Source organism: Sebastes fasciatus, chromosome 19 (genome assembly GCF_043250625.1).
Source record: "Sebastes fasciatus isolate fSebFas1 chromosome 19, fSebFas1.pri, whole genome shotgun sequence".
Lineage (NCBI taxonomy): Eukaryota > Metazoa > Chordata > Actinopteri > Perciformes > Sebastidae > Sebastes > Sebastes fasciatus.
Genome location: NC_133813.1, coordinates 2,136,050 through 2,154,146, shown reverse-complemented (window position 1 = coordinate 2,154,146; position 18,097 = coordinate 2,136,050). Strand labels below are relative to the sequence as shown.

Genomic DNA, 18,097 nt, shown 5'->3' with positions numbered 1-18,097 from the left:
CTCAGTTGATCGTTTGATCTGAATGTCTTGTTTTGTCTGACTGACGATGCAAGGGAGGAGACGCCTCCGCCAAAGCTCCGACTGCCGGGAAGCTGGATCTGGGTCTGTTCTTCCCCACGAAAGTCATCTGATCCTGTCCGAGTCGTTTTCCCCCCAAGTCGCTCCGATTACAACGAGAACGTGACGTCATATTCACACAACATGGATCATTTCTAGCCAGAACTCTAGAGAGGGCCATTCTCGTTTTCGCGTCGGCCACCGTAGCTCTCCGACACGCTTGGCACACGGGAGAAGTTTCATTTGGTTGCAATCTACAACCTCACCGCTAGATACCGCTACATTCTACACACCGCTACTTTAAAGGGACTGTTTGTAACTTTTTAAGCGTGTAAATGTAGCGGGTCGGGACACATGCGCGCTCGCATATGCGCGCTCGTGTGTGGCCGCTGTCTCGTCTCCTCTGCCTGCTTGCCTTCACTCAGACAGCGCGCGCGTTCTCGTGTTCTCGCTCCACCTCTAGACGTGAACGTGCGCTCACTCCACACTGCAGAAGAGTTAGTTTAGCTCTGAGAATATCTAGTGAATGTTCAGTGGAGCTCCTCCAGACCAACAGAGGTTTCCCGTGTCTTGTGAAGTGACGGGGCTCTGCATAGAGAAACGTTGTTGTCTCGTTACCGACCGGGTGCCGGTATCTCCCTGTTCACTCAGGCTGCGGGCGGAGGGAGACGAGTTTCTCGCTGCGGAGCCTGCGCTGAGGCAGGAGAAGCAAACACAGTATCGGCATTGATTCATGGAGAGACCTTCGTCTGGTCAGCTAACATTACTGCCAAGCAGCTGAAATATAGAGTGTTAATGTGGTTTTAGCTGACGTGTGTCTCCTCACTGTGTTGAGCGATGCTCCTTCATGTGCCAGCAACAGAACGCTGACTTTAGTTGATTTCACGGCCACAGGTGAAGCTGTTAACAAGCATTTCTGAAAGTTACAAATAGTCCCTTTAACCAAAACCCGCTGGCGTAATTTGATTTTAAAAATAGATGTGTTGGTACACTGAACAGTAAAATGATCTTTTTATTTACCTGAGAAGAAATGAAGCAACAGAGTATAAAAAGCAAACAGACGAATCTCTGGTGCTTTTTTGACAACAGCCTCTAGATGGTGCTGCCGCCATTTTGGACTGAAAACACAGATGAGTCTGTGTCCATGGATGTAGAACGAGATGTCCGTAAATCAGAGGGTCATTTTGAGGTAAATCAACTTCCCAGTAAGAACACTTAAATATCCTTCATTTAAATCATGATGTCCTAAAAGTAGTAAAATGAACTAACAGCTGAATCCAGAGTTATTTTCCTCGCCATAATGAACGGTCATCAGACCCACGGCCATTTCAGTAGAGACATTCAATATGACAATAGAACATTTTGTACGGCTCTTTGTAGACGGACGTTTTACTGGCGTCCAGTAGTCGCTTTCAGTCCAAAGTGGCGGAAGCGTAGCTCTGCTGCTGGGCGCTGATGTTGCAATGGAACAAACAATTGACTTTCACTTCTTATCAACATGCGTTCTTTGCCTAAAGCGAGTGCTAATACAGAGTAGCTGTGAGTGAAATGAAAACAATACAAACACATTAAAAAGGTGTGCTATGCGGTGATTTACAGGGAAGAACGTTTAACGTCTTTTTGCTGCTCCAGTGGATGTTTTAGTGTCTTTAGAGCAGTCTGTCTCTGAGCTGTGAGCGTCCTCAGAGCGGCGTACTGAGCAGTCCGGACTTCATGTAGGTTTCAGGGGGAATCAAGTTCTGTCTGCCTTCGTCTGACGTGTCTGGAGGATGCTGTTAGAGGAGAGAGACATTCACATAGTCACACTTAAAGAAACAGTAGACACATTTACTAAAGTACTGTGAGTTCAACTTCAAGGCACTTGTACTTGAGTATTTCAATTTTCTGCTACTTTAATAATATTCACAGAAAAAAAACTCAGAATTTCGGAGATTAAAGTCGTGAATTTACAAGAAAAAAATCACAAATTTACGAGAAAAAAAAGCTCAAATCAGTTCGTTGTTTTCTTCTGAATCGGAAGTCCGGAAGCTGATGATAATCTGGTGATTCTGGGGTAAAGTCACGAGTAATTCCTGATTGATAAATCAGATTGCAAAGTATGATCTGACGAGGTCATGCACTGCAGGCATAATACACGGCAAGCCGCGGCGTCTGTGGTGTGATGAGGTTTATCCAACCGTAAAAAGAGAAGCAACGTGTTTTTTTTCTCGTAAATTTGTGAGTTTAATTTGTGAGTTCTTTCTTGCAAATTTATGATTTAATCTCAGAGAATATTCAAGCTTTTTTCTCGTAAATTTACCATAAATTTATCGCTTAAATCTGAGTTTTTTCTTACATATTTATGACTTTATAATCTGAGTATTCAGGTTTTTTTTCTCTTGAATATCTTGTAAATTAACCACTTTAATCTCAGAGAATTTTCTCAGTTTTTCTTGAAAATGTATGACTTTATAATCTCAGAGAATATTCAATTTTCTTTTCTCTTAAATTTATAACTTTAATCTCGTTAGTAGCTAATGGTCGGACAACAAATATTACAAATGGAGGCGAAGGAAGAGAGAGGACGAGGCTAATCAAAAATGGCACTGGAGATTTTTTCTCGCACATTTGTGATTTAATAATCTCAGAAAATATTCAAGTTTTTTTCGCGTATAGTTATGACTTTAATCTCGGAAATTATGATTCTTTTCGTAAATGTGTTTTTTTTTTTTAACCTACAAAGGCCCTAATACACCGTTTTAGGAAAATGCATCGTCACAAAGTTGAACACTTCTTCCAGTTACTGCAGTAGTGTGTTCTTACGTTTCTGCGGAAGATCCGGTCCAGCAGGCTCCGTTTGGGGTTCTCGGGGGTCTGGGACCAGTCCAGGTCTGGAGATCGACTCCCATCAGGACCAAACAGATTCAGCTCCCTGAAGCATCCCGTCTCTATCACCTGCAGAGGAAGAGGAGGAGGAAGATGCTGAGGTTTGTAGACTCTAGAGTCTGGACAGATGTTGTAATGATGTAAACTAGATATGAGTATACCTCATTTTGCCAGGTTATAGAGACGCTGCCGGTGTTGAACTTGGAGTAGAAGTCGCTGTCCTTCTGGTCCAGCGTGACTCCCTTCACCGTAGAGAACTCCTCGATGTCCTGGATGTCGCTGCAGTACACCAGTCTGGGCTGGAGGAGGAAGAACACAACATCCAGTGAGCTCACACCGAAATTCACCTCTTCTACATTCTTCTTTGTCCAAAAACTAGGGCTGTCAAAGTGTGTTCTTTATATCACTACTACAACGAGAGAAGTAGAATTATTGCTTCTTGCAAGTTCCACCAGTTAAACAACGAGAAAGCAATATAAGATAATGAGGTCGCTCTACAGTGTGATGAGGGCGTGGTGGTATTTTGTGCGCGGGTGGATGCAGACGCTTCGTATATATATTTTTAGCTGCTTTTTGGACCGTTGCCAAACATACCTGAATAATACTGTATGTTTACACAGCAGTGCTTTACACAGCCCACGCATGACTTTGTACCAGGATTAAGTATAAATAGAGACGTTGTTTGTGTCTGAACTATTTCAAGTTGAATAAATCATCAGAGTACTTGCATCAGGTTTGAACGGCGGCTCGACGTGTCCGGCCTCCAGCATCCGGAGGTTGATTTTTCTGAAGAAAGGATGCGACTTAACTTCTCTCCCTCCCGAGCTCCGGCAGCCCAGCCTCTGTTTAGGGTCCCTGATCAGCAGCTGCAACGCAGGAAATGAAATGTTAAACGTCTTGAAAGATGGGCTTTGATATTTGAGTTGTTTCGTGACTCACCGAGGAGCAGAGGTCCTTCGACCCCTTGCTGAACTTGTCACCGTATTCTATGTCTCCATTCTGGATCCTTCTCTCCATCTCGGAGGGCGTAGGGTGCTCCCCTCGGTTCCGGAGCGGAGGCTGCCCCGTCGTCATCTCGTAGATCAGGCAGCCGAGGCCCCACCAGTCCACGCTCATCCCGTAGTGCTTGTGGCCGACCACCTCCGGAGCTGAAGTGAGGATGCAAATCAATAAACTCAGTTTAGGATGTAGATACGGGTTTAGTCCAGATAAACCCTTCTGAGCCTCTTTGGCTGAGATGAAAGCCAACAAATGGTACACAGTCGGTACTGTGAGGTGCATACGTACCCATGTATCCCAGAGTGCCCACCTTGCCTCGCACCAGACTCCCCTCAGACAGCCTCACAGCCAGGCCCAGGTCAGAGATGCGGATATGTCCTTGAGGGAACAAATACCAAAAACCGGTTGAGGTTCTCTGCTTCTGTGACGTACTTTCCCTTTTAGCTCAATCAGTTCCTTTCCTTCCTCCCCCGCGCCGTCTCCACTGAGTTGTTGTTGGAACTAATACAATAAACATGCGACAACTCTAAAGTGCTCCAACCTGTAATTCGTAATTACGAAAATAAAAAAACAAAAGCTGCAAAACATGCTGCCAAGAACGGAGGAACAGGTGTGCAGAGAGGCTTCTTAAAATAGACACCACACCTGATTCCCACAGGCCTTTCACTTCCTCAACATGCCTTTGTTTGAATGCATGTCAAAATACCGTCAACACGACAACGTCTGGCTCAACTCAAACTCTTATCGGTTTAGATCATACGGACTAATTTCACAGCTAAAAATAGCATGAATAACATTTCATCGTGTTCCGTCTCCCGGGGTTGGAATGTGATCTTAACGGAGGTTATTACAGAGCATTAGGTGTTGCAGGAGGTGTTTCTGTGGTTGTACATACCGTTGTCATCCAGCAAAATGTTTTCTGGTTTCATATCCCTGGAAGATAAAACGTTTGATTCAGTACGTGCAGGAGAGCAGAGACTTAATGCACGGCTAATGATCAGTGGGAAAATGTCCCCGGTTCCTGCGGTCGAAATGCAATGAGTTCCTCAAAATGTTCTTAGTTGCGGGGAAAAGTTCCTGCAGTCGAAACGCATCAATTACTCAACGTTTCAGAGGTAAACATTGCACTTTTTACTGCACTAAATTTATCTGGCAGATTTAGTTACTTCATAAATTTATATTTTTGCACACAAAACATACCATAACACTTATAATATCATAATAACCATCATATGTACATGGTAAATTGATATTTAATTAAACATAGTTAATAGTTATTTATATCTGTGAGACTTAACAGTTTATGTTTTATGTATCAGCAGTTGTAAATATATGAAAAAGCAGCTTTAACTTTATTATTTTAGTATTGATTTAAGGATGTTTTGGTGTCTTAGTTAATTAGTATTTCGGTAACACTTAATAATAACCACCATTTATAAATGGTTAATTGATAGTTGATAGTTATTTTACTGTTAACAAACAATGAAATTATAATTAATAATTAATAATGTTTTCTAATTATTAGTGATGCTACAATTTATGTTATTAGTTTGTGTAATTAGTTTATAAATTATTATTTATAGATGTTTTAACAATTTGTTATAGGTTTATAAATCATTTTGTAATCATTAACAAATACTTATATAAATACTCTCTCTCTCTCTATGTATATATATATATATATATATATATATATATAGTATGTAAAATATTATGTGTGCAACAATAAACTGTTAAAACAAATTGTAGCATTACTAATAATTACCAAATATTATTAATTAGAATTTCATTTTATGGTTTGTTAACAAAGTGTTACCCCATCTGTTCCATCTATTTATGTAACATTTATAGATGTTTTAACAACTTCTTAAAGGTTTATAAATCATTTTGTTATCATTAACAAATACATATATATATATATACACATATATATTTATATATATGTATATATATATATAATATAATGTGTGCAACAATAATAATAAACAATAATAATAATAAATATATACAGTATACATATAATGTAATAATGTGTGCAACAATAAACTGTTAAAATAACAAATTATAGCATTGCTAATAATTAATAAACATTAACATTAAACATTAATAAAACATTAAAACATAAACATGAATTAATATTTATAAATAATAAATTGTATTAAATAAATGTAAAACATTTGTAAGGGTTGTAACGTACCATATTTTCATACTGCTGTATAAGTACTTTGACTTTATTAAAGGACCTGAATACTTCTTCCGCCGCTGTTACTGATGCAGAAACACCCACTGACCTGTATAATATGGAGTTCTGGTGGAGGTGAATTAAACCACAGCAGACTTCCGCAGCGTAGAATCGTACTCGGTCTCTGTCCAGGCCGGGCGTGCCGATGTTATGAATATGAAACTTCAAGTCGCCGCCGCTCATCATGGTCAGAACCATACAGAGGGCGTGCTTGGTCTCGTAAGCGTACGCCAGATTCACCTAAATGGACAACGAGAAAGTGCACGTTGTAGTGTTGAGTATATAAGCCTGGTGATGTTCTCTATTTTAACCAGCAATTGGTTGGTGCTCCAGGAATGACTTTAAGGGTTGAACAGAAAGAGCGTAACCGTGGTAACCTCACCACAAATCTGCTGTCCAGCCCTTCCAGGATCTCTTTCTCGTTGAGAGCCATCTCTTCTCCTTTCCTCTTCTTCACGTGAGTCTTCTCCAGCTTCTTGCAGGCGTACAACATTCCTGAGGCTCGATTCTGACAAGCCCACACCTGAAAATCAGAACCAGATATTAGGGATGCACCGATACCAGTATCGGGTATCGGGTATCGGGTATCGGGTATCGGGTATCGGGTATCGGGTATCGGGTCCGATACTGTGCTCATGTACTCCACTTCCACTTTACAGCAGCGTGACGTTAACCTCTCGTCACCATCTTTTGGGTCCTCACGCTCCACCTCCCTGACGGGGCGGGCGAGACGGGCCGGTGGTGCGCCCGACCCCGCTGGGCCGGGATCCCGCCTCAGCCCTCTGACTCGTGCGTGCGTTAGACTCCTTGGTCCGTGTTTCTAGACAGGTCGGGTGGGTTGCAGACATCGCCGCAGACCTCTTGCGCCTTTTATGTGGGCACGACGTGGTTGGGGCGCACTAAGGACAGTCCGCCCCGGTCGACAATCGCACCGGGAGCAGGGGCCCCGTCCCTCCCCGGCGGGGAGAGAGGACGCAGCGAGCCCTTTGACCACGGTGCGGCGAGGTCCGGGCGGGGAGCGCTGTAAAGCTGCGGCCGCGAGCCACCTTTGCCCCCGAGCCTTTCTGAGCCAACCTAGAGCCGGTGCCGGCGCTACGCCTCGTATGCAGAACTCCCCAGCCTGCCGTGTGTCGCTCACACCCTCCAGCTGGCTGTTAACGAGGGTCTTTTGGCACACAGAAGTACTCGTATCGGTACTCGTATCGGTACTCGGTATCGGCGAGTACCCAAATGTAAGAACTTGTACTCGGTCTGAAAAAAAGTGGTATCAGTGCATCCCTACTGAATATGGTCAAAAGACTAATCAGGGGACTTTTGAGAGACAGAATAAAAGAGAATTTGGTTGAGATATCCTGAATTATCCCTCCCTGGTATGAGTCCGGTTCCGAAAACACTGGATCCCACACATTTCCCGAGTAAAGAGCATCTTACGGTAGACCGTCCCTGATCGGTAAATGGCTTTTGGTTTTGTTCACCCCAACCCGAGATGCCAAAGTGACGTCACTTGAGTAGTTTTCTTTCGTGACATTGTGGCCTTGACTTGACAAAACCAGATAATAACTGTTGTTTAATTGTTTTGCATGAATGACTTTCCACATGCAGATATGCTGGAATGCCCCGTCAGGGTTATTTTTATCCTTTCATCAGATGGAGAGAGATAAAAGAAATCTTTGGAATTCTTTTGCTCAGAGCGTTGGCTGTATTCAAAACCGCATACTATTCTAGTAGTGCGTACTGATTTGGCCAAAATGTAGTATATATTATGCAGTATGCGAACAAAAGCAGAATTTATAGATGTCGTACTGATTTGGAAAAAATGTCCAGTATTCATCGGACCAGCCGCCTACTGTATCCCACAATGCAAAGCGCTGGATCGCTACAGGTACGGTTCCAGAAGCCAAAAAGGGCTTGTTTTTTTTACATTTTTCGTAACTATTTCATCACTAAATTCACTTCTGAAAGTTTCTGAGGCGAGAAATCGACTGTGTCGATTTTTAATATCGGCAGTTTTAAGAAGTTAGATGGCGAATTGAACATTTGATCCACCGCTGTTGGAGTTCAGAAGCTCCACAAAATGCAAATGCAAATGCAAATTAGCTAGCGTCTGCCTGGAGCTCTCTAGAGACCGGTCTGTAGACGAGAGGCTTTTAGTTCCTTGTTTGACGGATAGTTTGTTTAAATATCACAACACAGATGTCCATTATAAATTAACAGGAACCTGTGATTATCTGCCTTTTAGGAGTTGAAAAGCTGCACAATCACCCGCCGGCGTAGCTCGCTGGAGAGGAGAGAGGAGAGGGGAGGGAAGAGGAGAGGAGAGGAGAGGAGAGGAGAGGAGAGGAGAGGAGAGGAGAGGAGAGGAGAGGAGAGGAGAGGAGAGGAGAGGAGAGGAGAGAGGAGAGACATACTGCATACTACTGAGGAACGCAGTATGCAGTATGCACTGTTTAATACTCCTCCTCCTCCTCCTCCTCCTCCTCCTCCTCCTCCTCCTCCTCCTCCTCCTCCTCCTCCTCCTCCTTCTTCTTCTTCTTCTCCTTCTTCTTCTTCTCCAGATCAGTGAATGTAAATGGGTTCTATGGGTACCCACGAGTCTCCCCTTTACAGACATGCCCACTTTATGATCATCACATGCAGTTTGGGGCAAGTCATAGTCAAGTCAGCACACTGACACACTGACAGCTGTTGTTGCCTGTTGGGCTGCAGTTTGCATGCTATGATTTGGTAAATGATAGATATATTCATTTTGGTGAAGCAACAGTATCCATAACAGAGGAGTATTAGGTGATGTGCAGTCTTACCTCTCCAAACCCTCCTTTCCCCAGAAGTCTGTACTGTCTAAACTTCTGCTTGGTGATGGGCTGCCTTGAAGAGAAACAAAGGTTGTTGTCATTCATTCTCAGGCGGATTAAGTCTTATTTGGAAACTATGAGTTTAAACGTGGCACAGAGTCAGAAGAGAGTTCAGCGGAGCCTTTCAAGTACAAGCAGATAAACCAGCTTTCCCAACCAACCACTGATTTGTCATACAGTACGTCGTCTTTTTATTTCCTTGTTTCAGAACTGACCTCTCCAGTGTCTTCCACTGCAGGAAACGGTCATAGAACATGCTCTTCTGGTACAGGATGAAGGGCTCTCCACGCAGGTAGTGATGTAGATCTCTAATGCATAAAACAAAGACGTTAGTCTTGATCTTTCTGGTTGCATGTGTGCTTTTAGAAAAATGGTGTGTGGACTTACTCCCTGCAGTCACAGAAGACGTCCATGCAGGGGTCGAGCTCCAGGCTCTGGATGCAGCTCTGTTCATGCTTCAGCACGATGGACACACACTGAATGGACTGAGGGGACACGGACGAAGACGTTAAAACAGTACGTTTTCAGCAAACTGAAGTATTTACTGTGGTTGTTAACAGCAGTTAAAACGCAGCTGGGTTTCTGGTGAGGCGAGGCCATATATTACGATGGTTTTTCTAATTGAATTTTAGGAAAACTGGTATAAAGACACACCACCATATGAATAAAATTGGAGTAAAAAAACTATGTGAAATGTCTCCTATAGGGACTAACATCATCACACATTAATACAGTTGGGCTCATTGGATCCACCAGAGTCTCAGCTTTACAGTGAGACACAACTTATGTAATTCAAATCTGTTTAGGGACCCCAGTATGCAGAAATATTCAAATACACCATTTTAGAATAGGAGACAAAAACACACATTTGTACTGCATGTGATGATCATAAAGTGGGCATGTCTGTAAAGGGGAGACTCGTGGGTACCCATAGAACCCATTTACATTCACTGATCTGGAGGTCAGAGGTCAAGGGACTCCTTTGGAAATGGACATGACAGTTTTTCCTCCATTTAACCTCCTTCACGACGAGCTAGTATGACATGGTTAGTACTGATGGATTCTTTAGGTTTTCTAGTTTCAGTTTTCAGACTTTTTTCTTTACATTTTTCAGACTTTTCGTTCTGCCTTTCTTCCACCTTGTTCTGACGTTTTTCGGAAATTTTTCAGACATTTTTCGGACTTTTCTTCCGCCTTTTTGGGAATTCTTTGGGGAGTTTTTCAGACATTTTTTTGGTCATTTTTCATTCTTTTCTTCTGCCTTTCTTCGCCTTTTTTTCATACAATTTTCAGTAATTTTTGGGATATTTTTTTTGGACATTTTTCAGATTTTTTGTATGCATTTTTCTATATTTTTTCGGCCCTGTCAGTTTTTCCTCAACAAAATTTAGCGTAAGTTTGGAGCGTTAGTTAACCTCCTTCACTACAAGCTACTATGACATGGTTGGTACCGATGGATTCATCAGGTTTACTAGTTTCATATGTTACCAGTATCTTCACTCTAGCTTTAACACTGAATATCAAATTGAAAAGGTTTGGTACCGTCCATCTCTAGTTTCTGGTGGATGCAGAACTAATTTATGTTGTGAAAATGTTCATAAGTAGTGAAGATGTGTTTTCTGTGTTGTGGTCAGACCTGACTCCTGAGGAATCTCTGAATGATGCTGATGCCAAAGTCTTTCCTCTCCTCATCGGACTTCGTCTCGAAGGCGTCCTAAAGGAGCAGAGCATGAAGGTTACAGGTCAGTACATTGAATCAATCCACAACATCAGCTCCAAGATATTCTGAATTATATTTTTGCCGTGATCACGTCCAGAGCACCGAGCCTGTTCATGTTAGACTCTGAAAATGATATATCAAACATGTCTGACGTCTTTTCAGCGAGCTTATTGAAAAGAAACTTTCTTCCTCCATCCAAACGTTGCCCACTTCTTCAGAATTTTCCTATCATCATAAACGCGTGATCACATTTTGACAACTCCTCATGCTCGTATTGCGTTACAGACTCCGTCAGTCACACTCAGAACACTGTGTGACTCAACTTAATTAAAAAACTTTTCCTGCCCTGCAACCACGAGCTGTGTTGCACAATATCTGGACTCTCTTCCTCCTACATCGGACGCTCTGCGTCGTCATGTTTTCAGTTCATATCATACTTTTAGTGTTTGTTTCTAACAGTAACAGTCACAGACACAGTTAAGCATGTATCTGAATAAATGTGCTTTATTCTTCCAGTTTATCAGAATCAGAAATACTTTATTGATCCCCGGGCGATATTCAGATATTCAGAATACTGCACGGTCAGGGCGTGTGCACTAATAATTAGGGCTGTCAAAGTTTAATGCAACTTGCGATTTTTAGGTTGTATCGGGCTCAGTTTTAAAGCTAGAGTGAAGATAATGGTATCATATGCAACTAATAAACCTGATGAATCCATCGGTACCAACCATGTCATACTAGTTGGTCATGAAGGAGGTTAAATAACACTCCAATCTTACACTACATTCTGGCGAGGAAAAACTGTCATGTCCATTTTCAAAGGGGTCCCTTGACCTCTGACCTCCAGATGTGTGAATGTAAATGGGTTCTATGGGTACCCACGAGTCTCCCCTTTACAGACATGCCCACTTTATGATCATCACATGCAGTTTGGGGCAAGTCATAGTCAAGTCAGCACACTGACACACTGACAGCTGTTGTTGCCTGTTGGGCTGCAGTTTGCCATGTTATGATTGGAGCATATTGTTTGATGCTAAATGCAGTACCTGTGAGGGTTTCTGGATCAATATCTGTCATTGATTTGTGTTGTCAATTGATTTACAATAATAAATATAGACATACATTTTGCATAAAGCAGCACATTTACCCACTCCCATGTTGATAAGAGTATTAAATACTTGACTAATCTCCCTTTAAGGTTCATTTTGGACAGATAAAAAATGTGTGATTAATTTGTGATTGAATATTTGTATGGGTTGACAGCCCTGCTAATAATATAAATAATATAAATGGTGTGTTGCACAGTGTAAAGTGTAGTCTACCAGAGCGTCCTGCAGGGAGATGTAGTTCTGCAGATCCGGTCGACTCCGACAGAAGAGCTGAAACAGTTTCTTGCCGATCGGCTGCTTCACACACAGACTGTAGTACTCTCGCTCTGACGGAGAAATAAAACATGATGTGAAATCATGCAACCACATGTGTTGACTTATCAAACACACACACACACACACACACACACACACACACACACACACACCTATGGTCATGGCCAGGTCCATGCACTGACTAATGTGAGAAAAGCGAAGCTTGTCTCTCCACTTGTAGCTCCGGCCTTTACTCCCTCCACCTGCACACACAGGACGCAGAAGATGAGACACATTTTAACCTGTTAATGTTGTGAAAACAAACAAAGTGATGACAGTGTGTCACACAAACGTGCATGCGCGTAGCGTACATGTGTGCCCGGCCCGTCAGGTTTCAGACAATAGTGTGCTCCACTACAGTCAATGAACTATTTACAGCTCTAGGAACAGGTAAGCAAAGCCTGTGGGACCACATTACTCTGCAGCTGGCTCTCAAACTCAAGTGGCCATGCTGTCACTGAAACATTACAGCTCTACTTCCCCAAAACACACAACTCAGAGTTTACAGCACATTTATGTGTCTTCAAGTGAGAACTTAATGCTTAACTTGAATGAGAAATGACGTGTTTCTGATGTTTAAATGAGGCTCTGATTCTCTTCTCCAAAGGATAAATATATATATAACCCAGAAATGTTAGATTATTGAGCACAAATGAAGCCAGTTTATACTGTATATATATAAAACACGTCCTAAAAGTTGCATCAGCCCAGCCCTCAATGCACTTATACTCTGTCCTCAGTTTCATCATCTCATCCGTCAACGCCGTGTTGTTTAGGGAAGTCACCGTCCTCGCTTCACCCAACCAAAACACGGCTGCAGACGCCTGTGATCCTCACAAACATGATGTCATGAACGACAAATCTGCAAAAACAAGTCTGAAAAACTCTTTTCTATCTAAAACCATGTGTTAAAATTAGCCTCATGTTTGGTCTGAAAGGGTCAATATACATAAATTATATTAATCTGACATCGTATTACATGTCTTTACAAACATTAAAGGTAAAATATGAGTTGAAATATTGTACTTAAGTGCAGTACTTGAGTAAATGGACCTGGTTACTTTCCACTACAGATAGCTGATAAATGCTGTTTTTTGACAAATAAGTATGTTGTGATATGTTGTGATGTTTTTCCTCCTCTAGCCATTTTCTTTAAATTAAATTAAATTAAATTAAATTAAATTAAACTAAATTAAATTAAATTTTTATTTTATTTTATTTTATTTTATTTTATTTTATTTTATTTACTTATTGACAAATAAGAAGGTAGAAAACTGAATTTTGGGTCTGTGCTCACTGGATGTTGTGATGTGTGTTTCTTCCTCTAGACATTTTATTTTATTTCATTTATTTACTTATATTTTTATATATTTATTTATTGTTTTACTTTTCCGACCCTATTTATTAATTTTTAATTTCCTTACCTTTTCTGTCACTATTAAGATGTGTTGTAGATATTTTCTCTGTATTGTTGTCTATAATTTTAACTTTATTTATCCATAATTTATGAGAGAAACTAAATCCTCTCCCTGCACAGTTACTGTTTTATTCATTATTGACAATCAATAAAAAGACCTTTTGAAAGAAAGAAAAGTACAATATTCCCCTCTGAGGTATAGTAGAGTATAAAGTAGCATAATACTAAAGTAAAGTACAAGTCAGAACTGTACTTAAGTTAGTTTCCACCACTGAGATTACTTTATATACATGTACACAGAACAATGGCAGAAGAAAACACAGAATAAACAGGACTTACCTTCTCTGGCTTTAATGAGAGCACTGTTTGCCACCATGCTTTCAATCTCCATGTAGGAGTGTGTGTCTCTTCTAAAAGGTGTCCCTGTCTTTTAGTCCCAAAGCTACGGGACAATCCAGTGTTCATGCACTGACTGTGATGAAGTCAATCCAGCCACGATGCATAAACAGCAGCAGTCCAGCTGGTTGAGTTGAAGTAATGAGGAGGTGTGTACCTGCAGTCCCGGTGACTCACTGATGAATGGAGGACGCAGGTCTTTTTGTACGACAGCGTCCTCCAACCACAGGAACACGCCCTCGTCATCTCAGAGGCGGGACAAAACGCTGATCATCACCTGAGGGACGAGTTCCCGGCAGTGTGAGGACAGAACACAGAGCTGGATGTGTAATAATTAGGATTAGTCAAGTATTTAATCCTCTTATCAACATGGGAGTGGACAAATATGTTGCTCTATGCAAAATGTATATATATTTATTATTATAAATCAATTACCAACACTAAACAATGACAGATATTGATCCAGAAACCCTCACAGGTACTGCATTTAGCATAAAACAATATGCTCCAATCATAACATGGCAAACTGCAGCCCAACAGACAACAACAGCTGTCAGTGTGTCAGTGAGCTGACTTGACTATGACTTGCCCCAAACTGCATGTGATGATCATAAAGTGGGCATGTCTGTAAAGGGGAGACTCGTGGGTACCCATAGAACCCATTTACATTCACACATCTTGAGGTCAGAGGTCAAGGGACCCCTTTGAAAATGGACATGACAGATTGTCCTCACAGAATTTGGTGTCAGTTTAGAGAGTTATTTACCTTCCTGTATTTTTCAGACTTTTATTTTTTTTCGGAATTGTTTTTCAGACTTTTTTTGGACATTTTTCAGACTTTTTTCAAACTTCTTTTTTTGGACATTATTCACACTTTTTGTTTTTCAGACTTTTTTTTGGACATTTTTCAGACTTTTTGGAAAAAGAAAATTTCCAGACTTTTTTTCAAACTTTTTTCAAACTTCTTTTTTTGGACATTTTTCAGACTTTTTGTTTTTCAGACTTTTTTTTAAAACTTTTTTAAAACTTTTTTTTCGGAATTTTTTTCACATTTATTTTTTAAATTTTTTTTTCAGACTTTTTTCAAACTTCTTTTTTTGGACATTATTCACACTTTTTATTTTTCAGACTTTTTTTCAGATTTCTTTTCAGACTTGTTTTTCAGACTTTCTTCAAAAAAAAAATTCAGACTTTTTTTTTGGAATTTTTTTTGGACATTTTTCAGACTTTTTTTTCGGAATTTTTTTCCAGACTTTTTTTCAAACTTTTTTCAAACTTCTTTTTTTGGACATTATTCACACTTTTTATTTTTCAGACTTTTTTTCAGATTTCTTTTCAGACTTGTTTTTGGACATTTTTCAGATTTTTTTCGGATTTTTTTCAGACTTTCTTTTCAGACTTTTTTAAAAAAAAAATTTCAGACTTTTTTTTGGAATTTTTTTTCAGACTTTTTTCACCAACCAACAAACCAACAAACCAACCAACCAACCAACCAACAAACCAACCAACAAACCAACAATCGAACAAACCAACCAACAAACCAACCAACCAACCAACCAACAAACAAACCAACAAACCGACAAACAGACAAACCAACAAACCAACCGACAAACAAACAAACAAACAAACCAACAAACAGACAAACCAACAAACCAACTGACAAACCAACCAACCAACCAACCAACCAACAAACCAACAAACAAACCAACGCCGGAAACATAACCTCCTTCCTAGGCCTTTGGCCTTGGCGGAGGAAACAATTACAAATAAATACAAATAATTTCATATTCATTAACAAATACCTATATATATATATACATATATATATATATATATATATATATATAATGTTATAATGTGTGCAACAATAAACTGTTAAAGGGACTATTTGTAACTTTCAGAAATGCTTGTTAACAGCGACACCTGTGGGCGTGAAATCAACGAAAGTCAGCGTCGAGCTCGCGCTTGCTCGCTCTCAATATACCTGAACGAGCATCGCTCAAAACAGTGAGGAGACACACGTCAGCTAAAACCACAATATCACTCTATATTTCAGCTGCTTGGCAGTAATGTTAGCTGACCAGACGAAGGTCTCTCCATGAACATGATTTAGATCTGATCTTAGTGTTGGCTTTTCCTGCATCAGCGCAGGCTGATGCAGCGGAGCTCTGCAGCGTGTCTCCCTGCTCTCTCCGCCGGCAGCCGGAGAGAGCAGGGAGACACCGGCACCCGGTCGGTAACGAGACGGTAACGTTACTCGCTGAGGAGCTCCGTCACTTCACAAGACACGGGAAACCTCTGTTGGTCTGGAGGAGCTGCAGCAGTTATTTCTGCACAAACGTCCACTGAACATTCACTAGATATTCTCAGAGCTAAACTAACTTCTGCAGTGTGGAGTGAGCGCGCGTTCACGTCTAGAGGTGAAGCAAGCTGAGAACGCGCGCTCTGTCTGAGTGAAGGCAGGCAGGCAGAGGAGGAGAGGCAGCGGCCACACGCGAACGCGCATATGCGAGCGCGCATGTGTGGCGACCCGCTACATTTATACGCTTAAAAAGTTACAAATAGTCCCTTTAAAATAACTAAAAGAAAATGCAACATTTATAATAATGCTATAAATTATAGCATTACTAATAATTAGTAAATATTATTAATTTACAGTCAATTTACCATATATATGATGGTTATTATAAAGTGTTACCAGCATTATTAATTGTTAATGCCTGCTATGACCTCTAGTGGTGGAATATGTCAACTGCAATAATAAAAAAAAGGTTAAGGAAGTATTTGAATGCAGAACTTGTACTTGTAGTGGAGTACTTTCACAGTGTGGTATTAGTACTTTTACTGCAGTAAAGCATCTGAATACTTTGTGCTTCACTGTCAGTGTGTTGTCATCTGTCCACAGTGGAGGTCACTGTCAGAGGAGGACAAAAATAACACCAGGCCGGTCCAGCAGAGATAACTATGTGAGTATTACACCCTGTCCATTCATGTTTACATCATTATACTCTGACTACACTAGTGTCAACTTTATCAGCTGATATCAGATGGAGAGTCTAAAGAGGTCAAGGCTGAAGTTCAGACGGCGTTTCTGTGAACCACAGCTCGTTTTCATGTGATGGAAACTAGATGACATGCGAGGAAACTGGACAATATTTAACCAGATCAGATCACAGATTGTTAAATTCTAAAAACAAGAAACATATGTTAAATTATTTTCATGCTCTGCTTAAGTCTGAAATTAACTTTTATGTAACTTTTCTAAGTATTTTTTTTGTCTGCCACTTTTGAAATATCCGCGCTAAATGAAGGAATAACATTTTAGATCTGATGTCATTCAATGTTCAATATATTTTACATAAAAAACATTATATATGCATGGTAAATTACAGTGTTCACTATACTATACTGTACTTCGTTATAGTCATCTATACTGGTTATTTGCATAAAAACACACAATTCCAATCATTAGGAAATAAATGATTGTATTTTTATTTGAATATTTGCTTTGATTAAAAAAAATCTTGGCATCAGTAGTTTTGATTATATATTAAAAGCTGCTTATAGGAAGTTAAACGGGTCATAATTCCCTCTCTAAACATCTGTATTTATTCAAGTTTGTCACCAAAAATGGAATTTTACGAGATTACATTTGAACACATCATGATGAGAATTCACCTTCGCCCAATACTAATAAATTTTTACTGAATAGAGCTTGAGCGCACCATAATGTAACACAATGGCACCTCCGTTAACGTTAGTATCTCCGTTATTTAGCCAGTCAGGACTGTTAGGTAACGTTACTAACTCTGCTTCTGCTGATTTCAACACGGTTTTGTTGTTCACAGTGTCGCATTATCAGGGACAAAATAGGGTGCATCCCTCAGGTTTTGTAGTAGTAGTGACATGCTTTTGAGCATGTTTTTCTCTCCTTCATGGCTCCGATCCAAAACAAACTGATACATAAGACAGCGTGCGTATGCGTCATTGTGCATGCGTAACTGTCGGAAAGCATCAATAAGAGGAATCGATAGTCATGAAGGCATGAGATGCTAAGAAATCAGATTACTAGGAACCGGTTCTCTATTCCCATCTCAAGCGTTTCCTACCCTTTCCCTGCCTGCT

The 18,097-nt window shown here is 40.6% G+C and overlaps 1 protein-coding gene and 1 long non-coding RNA gene across 2 annotated transcripts; one reads left to right on the top strand and one right to left on the bottom strand.

Annotated features, from left to right (window-relative positions):
• Positions 1–1,052: 1,052 nt before the first annotated feature.
• Positions 1,053–14,146, bottom strand: grk5 (G protein-coupled receptor kinase 5). The gene is made up of 16 exons (XM_074618429.1): positions 13,916–14,146; positions 12,273–12,362; positions 12,058–12,170; positions 10,652–10,729; positions 9,403–9,500; positions 9,231–9,323; positions 8,965–9,028; positions 6,546–6,686; positions 6,213–6,403; positions 4,817–4,854; positions 4,210–4,299; positions 3,862–4,070; positions 3,651–3,788; positions 3,084–3,221; positions 2,860–2,991; positions 1,053–1,829 (listed from the first exon to the last, which is right to left on the bottom strand). Exons 1-16 carry the CDS (start codon positions 13,965–13,967, stop codon positions 1,740–1,742), a joined length of 1,755 nt encoding a protein of 584 aa, XP_074474530.1. The 5' UTR covers positions 13,968–14,146; the 3' UTR covers positions 1,053–1,739.
• Positions 2,848–17,472, top strand: LOC141757719 (uncharacterized). Its single transcript, XR_012591712.1, has 6 exons — positions 2,848–3,023; positions 3,097–3,247; positions 9,224–9,307; positions 9,412–9,531; positions 10,650–10,757; positions 16,878–17,472. It is a non-coding gene; the product is annotated as an uncharacterized LOC141757719 (long non-coding RNA).
• Positions 17,473–18,097: the final 625 nt, after the last annotated feature.

What these genes read in the sequence shown, in the direction of transcription:
- grk5 (XM_074618429.1), bottom strand. Translation starts at nt 13,967, where the DNA reads ATGGAGATTGAAAGCATGGTGGCAAACAGTGCTCTCATTAAAGCCAGA. An exon ending in GGAAAGGAGGGTTTGGAGAG is followed by an intron (nt 6,687 to 8,964) that starts GTAAGACTGCAC and finishes TCTGATTTTCAG; the next exon opens with GTGTGGGCTTGTCAGAATCG. An exon ending in CATTTTGCTGGATGACAACG is followed by an intron (nt 4,300 to 4,816) that starts GTATGTACAACC and finishes TGTTCCCTCAAG; the next exon opens with GACATATCCGCATCTCTGAC.